At 35.4% G+C, this 7,374-nt stretch overlaps 2 protein-coding genes across 3 annotated transcripts; one reads left to right on the top strand and one right to left on the bottom strand.

The window, feature by feature from the left end:
• Positions 1–82: 82 nt before the first annotated feature.
• LOC115724657 (probable polygalacturonase At1g80170) lies at positions 83–7,374 on the bottom strand. 2 transcript variants are annotated; one of them, XM_030653995.2, is made up of 11 exons: positions 7,260–7,374; positions 2,459–2,554; positions 2,212–2,349; positions 1,970–2,107; positions 1,666–1,836; positions 1,560–1,586; positions 1,252–1,459; positions 1,077–1,158; positions 879–987; positions 661–777; positions 83–530 (listed from the first exon to the last, which is right to left on the bottom strand). In XM_030653995.2, the coding sequence occupies exons 2-11, from the start codon at positions 2,459–2,461 to the stop codon at positions 300–302; spliced, it is 1,224 nt and encodes a 407-aa protein (XP_030509855.1). In that variant the 5' UTR covers positions 2,462–2,554; positions 7,260–7,374; the 3' UTR covers positions 83–299. The 2 variants fall into 2 exon arrangements, with proteins under 2 accessions (XP_030509855.1, XP_030509856.1); XM_030653996.2 differs by having other exon boundaries at positions 83–444.
• On the top strand, positions 4,246–6,951 carry LOC115725307 (uncharacterized). The gene is made up of 2 exons (XM_030654775.2): positions 4,246–5,205; positions 6,116–6,951. Exons 1-2 carry the CDS (start codon positions 4,594–4,596, stop codon positions 6,476–6,478), a joined length of 975 nt encoding a protein of 324 aa, XP_030510635.1. The 5' UTR covers positions 4,246–4,593; the 3' UTR covers positions 6,479–6,951.

The following is a 7,374-nucleotide window of genomic DNA, read 5'->3' as shown; positions in this document are numbered from 1 at the left end:
ATGTGTCTCTGAAGTTCCATCTGATTCTAAAATTTTATGGAGTAACCTTGACTAACCGAAAAAATTGGAATGGCCTTTGAAATTTTGTAAAAAATGATATAAATTACTCAAAATTATTCTTCAAAGCAAAGCTATCCTACCCCAACACTTGATAAACTGTAGAATTACAAGTAGGCCAAATGAGTCCATGATCTATTGTGCACATCCTTTAATGTACTCACAGAAACACAACAAACAAGGCTATTACAACACTTGGAAATAAATTTCATACAAGCCACAAAGAGTTGAAAGATAAAAGGTTAGCTTTGAAGACAAGAACTTGGTGCAACCCCTCCCAAGCTATAACCATGAGCATTGGTGCAAATAGAGGTGAGGTTATGTTCAGGTTTGACAGACTTTAGCTGAATTTTCGACAATAAAATTCCAGTACAAGCAATGGTTCGACTGCAATTGAGATTGATAGCCACATCAGTGCTTGCTGTCCCATAAAAGTCACTGAATGACACATTACTTATTTGAACTCCTCTTTGCTGTGTGATTCAGAGAGAAGAAAGAAAAAAGGACTTGACTAAGTGTTTCCACATAGATAATGATTTGTTTTTTGGAAATTTATATAGATAATGTTTTAAGAATAAGAGTTTCATTAAAATAATTTCTTACCAGTTCTTGACAGGCACCTCTGATGAAGCAATAGTTTTGATCAATAATAATTGGGTTTTTCACATAAGTGCAGTAGAACTGCTCGAAAATCGCCCCTCGGACATAACCGTTGCCAACCTATTTGTAAACTTAGTTAAATTCCAAACATAGTTTAATGATATGCTAAATGAATTAAGGGTTTTAATTTTCAGGTTCTTTGTGGTATATTCATCATATACCTGCCATGTCTTGATTCGAGCTCCATTTGTAGTTCCATTGAGATAAACTCTACTCACATAAATGTTCTCTACCTGCACAGAGTTTCCTCCTCTTCCTAGGCTTCCAATGCTTTTCCCCAAAACATAAGATATCGAAAGTTTGCATTTTAAACCATGTCACCATCCACTTAAAAAACAAAACAATAAAAAATTATTTACCTTATTCCATGACCTGGTCCACATTGAATTTGGGATATTTGTACATTAGAAGTATAGTCCCCAATAGAAATACAATCATCCCCTATTCATTTAATAATGTCACTTAGTTTCAAATGAAGAGAATTGGAGAGTTGGGTTTGATAAGGATTTAGATGTTTATGTAATAATCAGTTACCGGTTCCTATTACAATGTTGTTGATAATCAGATTCTGAGAGGCATGAACATGGATACCATCAGTATTGGGACTGTTATAAGGAGCTTGAATTGTCAAATCACTGATTTTTATTCCATCACAAAGCATTATCAACACATGGGTTTGAGAGCTATTGATGAAATGAATATCACTGAGGCTGCTGTTCTTGCATGATACAAGCTTTACTGCCTGCATATCACATCGAATAAAACAAAATATATTCTTTAATCTTATAATAAACACTTCATAGTGTGTGTGGAAAGTATATGTACATAGGAATACCACTTACTGTTGGGGCCAGTTTTGTGCATCCTTCCTAAAAATATTGGACAAATCAGAAAACAGAAGTTAGTGTAAGAAAGCAAGTAATATTAAGAAAAGTAACTGAAATGTACCAGGGTAGGATGATACTTGCATGACTGATCCCACCAACCACTACCCCGGCCATCAATCCAACCCGGACCGGCGATGTTAAGCCCGGTTATGCCCTGAAAAGCCAACCATTGACTTGGGTTTAGCCCTTCCCAGGCTGTAGTTGAAGTTGGTGCCAAAATCCTGCCTAGAATCTGCAAAAATCTTACTTAGAAGAAACAGAACTAAGTAGAACCATTATGTAACTTATTTGACCTCATTATACACAAAAACACATGGGAAAACCATACATATGATCTTAAAGAATAGATAAGTGGAAAACCTCACCAGAAAATTGATGTTCTTAGCTTGGCATGGACCTCTAAACACAACTGGGTTAAGCAGAAAATTCCGGTTTGGAATGACCACTGTTGGATTTTCAGCTCTTGGGTTATCACAAGCTGCAGTCCATGCCTTCAAAAATGCCTGTAATAATAATATTTTCACAATGAAATGTGTTTATATGCTTGGCTAAAAGAAAATTTGACTAGATAAGAAAACCAAAGTTTTCCAGGAAAAGAAAAAAGTACTTTTGAATCATCTGTTATGCCATTACTCAGGGCTCCATAATCCAATACATTGAAAATGTGTAGGCTTTTATACGAGTTGGAGCAAGACATTGTAGCTGAAACTAAACCAAGAATGAGAACAATAGTGCCAGAGCCACCCTGTATTAATCAAATCAATACAGTTAAATCATACAGTTGAATGAAAATGTATATTCAAAAAAGCTGTCCACATATAAATATAAAGTTAAAATTATAAAGCTTCTCACACCATGGTAGGCAGTCCTTTCAGGGATAGTACCAAAGTACCTAAGTGCCCAGAAACCGTTGGTTGCTCACAGGTCACAGGTGAAATCGATAACTGAATCTAAACATGGGTAGAGAGAGAGGGTAACAATGCCAATAAACTGAACATTTAATACTAAAGGGAGAAACAAAAAATCATGGAAGAAAGTTGTACTTGAGTTGAAACTTGAGAATCATATTAAATTTTTTATTATTTATTCTTGTGTGTTTTGGGAGTCACGTGAGTTTAAGGTGAAAAGCAACCGAAAAAAATAAAAATAAAAATGAAGAATTACCCAAACTTTGATTTCCTAGTGTAAGAAATCTGCATGGGAAATTTCATTTTACATGCTTAAAAAAATGCTCCTTTTAAATTTAGACTCTTAATTAATTTATACAATTAAATACTATTGTTTTCAATTTGTATCCAAAATACCCTCTCTCTCTCTCTCTCTCTCTCTCTCTCTCTCTCTCTCTCTCTCTCTCTCTCACCATCGAGACCACCAACCACCACCACCACCGAACCTCCTCATCTATCCAAAAACCCAGACAAAACCTAGAGGCCCAAGACCCGAACCTCCATAGCACTCAAGCATTGAAAAATCCAGAGGCCTCGAACATTTATCTTCGTCTTTGTCTGCGAGCATCATCCATACTGAGAAGGCAACCTTATCTCTAAGCCCAACTAGATGCTCACCAGATTTTGCATTCATCTTCATTTTCGTGTTTATTTATTTTTTTATTGGATTTGTGTTTGTTTCAAACCTTAGATGGTTGTGGTTATGGTATTTTTTGGGTCAAAACATGCTTACGATAAGTTATTGATAGTTTATCGATGATTTATGTTTGTGTAACACAATTTTGTCAAATTAAAATTTATCGATAGCTTATTGATGGCATTTATTGATAAGTTATCGATAGTATATCGATAGGTTATCGATAATTTCTGTTTGCACACAAAAATAGCAGTGCACAGACAAAACCATCAATAAAGTACCGATAACCCATCGATAATTATATTTTGGCCAAAAAACCATACAAATTCAAATATAAATTCAAAAGAGGAAGAGAGAGCGAGGAATAGCTTTTGGTGGTCTGTCTCGGTCTCGATTTGTGGGGTGGTGACGAATGGCGATGGTGGTTGAGAGAAGCTGAGAAGGATGAAGAGAGAAAGATTTGGGTAGGTAAGATTTGGAGGTTCTTGGGTTGAGTTTTGAGTAGATGAGGAGGTTTGGTGGTGGAGGAGAGGAGGTTCGATAGTAGTGGTTGGTGGTCTTGGTGCCTGAGTCTGGATGTCTAGGTGGTGAGAGAGAGAGAGAGAGAGAGAGAGAGAGAGAGAGAGAGAGAGAGAGAGAGAGAGAGAGAGAGAGAGAGAGAAGGTATTTTGGGAAGAAATTAAAACCAATAACATTTAATTGTATAAATTAATTATGAATTTAAATTTTGTTAGAAAGTATTTTTTTAAGTATGTAAAATAAAATTTCTCTTTCAAAATCATCATTCTTCAGCATCTGTTAAAGATATAATTAAGACGAATATCAAATTTACAGTGCCCCATAATTGCAAAATTATTTATTAACATATGTAATTTATAAATTTAACATGCGAGTGGTTTTAACTATTCAATTTATAACATAATCCAGTCCAAAAAAAATTATAACCATAATAATTTCTCATAGCAAAATGTCTATAATAAGCACATTAATTTTGTCATTATTGTAAGCATATTTTAATAGCCATATTTTTTGTGTAAAAGTTTCTTAATAATAATATTAGATTGGAATTTGTTACTAAAATTTAGCAACTATGATTGTTTTTTACTTTCAAAATTTAGATCATTATTAGAAGTTTTTGTAAGTTTATTATCTAAATCTTCGAGTGTCTTTAATTTATATTATTCATAAATACTTTAAATAGATGAACAGCTTATTTATTTAACTAGTTTACTATCGAGGGATATATAGTATTTTTAATGTGTATTTTCATGAATTTGTAAATTGCTTTACTCCTAACTTAGCCTTATTACTTCACTCAGATCCATATCAAATCTAATTTTCCCGGAAATCTTTCATTTCCTGGGAAAATTTGTGAACTTGATCGTTCATATTCAGAGAAAAATCCATGGCAAATGCCTGGAAAAGAGACAGAGGCACGAATTTCGTTTCACCCAGAACGCTGTTCTCACTCTTCTCCATCACTTTCCTCTTCCTAATCTTCTTCCTCTTCTTCTTCACCTCTTCAAATCGCAATCCTTACCCCAGCCCTACCGTCAATATCAAAACCACATTCCCTTTCCGCACAATCCAACCTTTCGATTGCCAGAAATGTCCCCAATCTTACCCGGTGATTGCGAACATCGTCGAAAATCTGAGGCACCCGTTCCTGTACTCGCTCGCCGATTTGGGAAATTTGCCTGAAAAGCCACACAAGAACATAGTCAGATTGCTCAAGGGGAAACCCTTCAGGAAGCCGGACATCTCAGCTACGGTTCAGGAGGTTTTGGAGAAGTTCAGACGTGAAGGCAGAGATGGGCTTTTTGTTGATGTAGGGGGGAATGTGGGTATGGCTAGCTTCGCCGCCGCAGTGATGGGTTTTCGGGTGCTGGTTTTTGAACCTGTTTTGGAGAATTTGCAGCGGATTTGTGATGGGATTTACTTGAATCGAGTTGGGGAACTGGTCACTGTCTTTGAGGCCGCCACCTCTGACCATCTTGGAAATATCACATTTCACAAGGTATTGTTTGTTTCTAATGATAATTTAGTACTGATTAGGTTCAACTATGTAGATTTTAAAATATGCATTTCAATCAAATTACGTTCAACGGTAATGTGAAATCCTAATTAGGAAATTTTTCCATGAATGTGAAGTATATATTGTTTCCTTTGTGCTTTTCGACTTTCGACTTGTTTTATGGTTGTTTTGAACTTTTCTTCTTGCGCGCGGGTATTTGTTAGGTTGTTGAAGAGAAAGTTTGCATTTTTAATAAGGTGCTTCTAAAAATTAGTTGGGTTGGGTAAGGGTTTGGATATTATAAGTGTCGAGTAAATAGTAGTTATGCTTGCTTAACATATAGAAGTATAATTGTCCCAAATGGAGTTTTAAAATAAATTGCATTAAAATCTAATGCGAAGTTCCTAATCTACCATATTTTGGATAATCACTGTATTTAGCTATCTAGGTGAGCTTTTTCTTTAGAAGGTTTTTTTTTTTTTTTTTTTTTTTTTTTTTGGGGGGGGGGGGGGGGGGGGAGAGAGGTAGACTAAGTCTAAGATTGATATTGCTTTTTATGTTGGGTAGTTTGAGAAAAAAGGTCTGTTGTCTATTTTTTTTTTTAAAAAAAATTTCTGTTATGTTTTCTATATTGTGGTTCTCTGTTTGAATCATGTGATACTGAAATTGTGAAAGGTGGTTTAAAAGCTTAAGCATTGACTGACATCTTCCTGAAGTAACTACATAAGTTTTCTGTGATTATCATGATCTACAAGCTGAGTCAATATTGTCATGATCTACAAGCTGAGTCAACAATTTACAAGCCAGTTTGTTTAGGACTATCTGATTTGCATAATATGTTGTGCCCCAAGACTCAATTATTCTGTTCATTTGTTCATGTGCTAATGTGAAATTATCCTCCATTTGATGCCAGCTGGTTGGCCGGCTTGACAATAGTGCTGTATCGGCGACTGGTGCGAAATTGGCTTTCAAGTCAAACGAAGAGATAGCACTTCAAGTTAGGTCTGTCCCTCTTGATGAAGTAATCCCAGAGTCAGAACCCGTGCTTCTACTCAAGATTGATGTTCAAGGTTGGGAGTATCACGTTCTTAAAGGAGCATCCAAGCTACTATCAAGAAAGGGAAGTGAAGCCCCATATCTTATTTATGAGGAGGATGAGCGGTTGTTGCAAGCCAGTAATACAACTGCAAAAGAGATTAGAGAATTTCTTCATAGTGTGGGATATCATCATTGCACGCAGCATGGTACTGATGCACATTGCACTAAGAAGGATTGACATACATACTTTGCCTAAGATATTGATACAGAACTTAAACCACTCTGCAATTCCACCTTGGAATTCGAATATGTTTTCTTTGCGGAAGAAACATTCCTAAGAATGAGTTCGTTTAACTGAGAATTTTTTGGTTTTGAGAGAAAAGAGGAGGTAATGAAACTGTTCAAGCTCCTCTTGAGACTGTTGGCATTCGAATTCAAGCTCGTGTCGCTCGGAGAACGATGATCATTTGCCGAACATTGGTGAAGTGAAAGTTGGGATTGAAAGAAGCTACTTCTTTTGCTCACTAAAATATGTGGGGTGGCTTGATTACTGATCTTTTCTTTGTTAGTTATTGACTCGTGTAAAATTCTTTGTTATTTTAACAGAGGTCTTTTCAGAAAATAGTTTTAGATGTACCCATATCTTTGGGCTGCATGTATTTCATTGGTTTGAAATAGCGTTAGTAATGTTAAAATTTAGATTGTATGCAATCTGAAGGGGAATCTTAATTCTTATGTGTGGATCAAGTACTATTAAACATGTCTTAGGAAAATTTAAATTTAGGCAATTCAAAGTAAGAGAACTTGAAAGCTTTGGAGATTTCAAGTTACCATTAAAGAAGGTAGTTGGTATATGGTATTGTGCAGTGTAAAGGATTTAAAACCAAACTTAAAACTGTGTGATGCAATGTGAGTTGGTACTGATTTTATTGGATTGACAGTTTCTTTTTTATGGCACCTGGCTAAAATGGTTAAAGAAAATCGATTGGATTATGTGTACCAAAAATTGCTTTACATACCTAAAGCAGGTGTATTATAGTTGTAACTGAAATTATATATCGGAATTTGAAGTAATGATAACAATGTTAAACTGGCCTTCATTAACTCCCCTTCATGGGTTTTTCTATGGAAAAC

This window comes from Cannabis sativa, chromosome 6 (genome assembly GCF_029168945.1).
Source record: "Cannabis sativa cultivar Pink pepper isolate KNU-18-1 chromosome 6, ASM2916894v1, whole genome shotgun sequence".
NCBI lineage: Eukaryota > Viridiplantae > Streptophyta > Magnoliopsida > Rosales > Cannabaceae > Cannabis > Cannabis sativa.
This window is presented reverse-complemented; position numbering and strand designations above follow the sequence as displayed.

Coding starts and splice junctions, on each gene's coding strand:
- LOC115725307 (XM_030654775.2), top strand. CDS start 4,594: ATGGCAAATGCCTGGAAAAGAGACAGAGGCACGAATTTCGTTTCACCC. Junction 5,206..6,115: donor GAAATATCACATTTCACAAG/GTATTGTTTGTT, acceptor ATTTGATGCCAG/CTGGTTGGCCGGCTTGACAA.
- LOC115724657 (XM_030653995.2), bottom strand. Junction 1,587..1,665: donor GCAAGTATCATCCTACCCTG/GTACATTTCAGT, acceptor CAATATTTTTAG/GAAGGATGCACAAAACTGGC. Junction 531..660: donor GAGGTGCCTGTCAAGAACTG/GTAAGAAATTAT, acceptor TGAATCACACAG/CAAAGAGGAGTTCAAATAAG.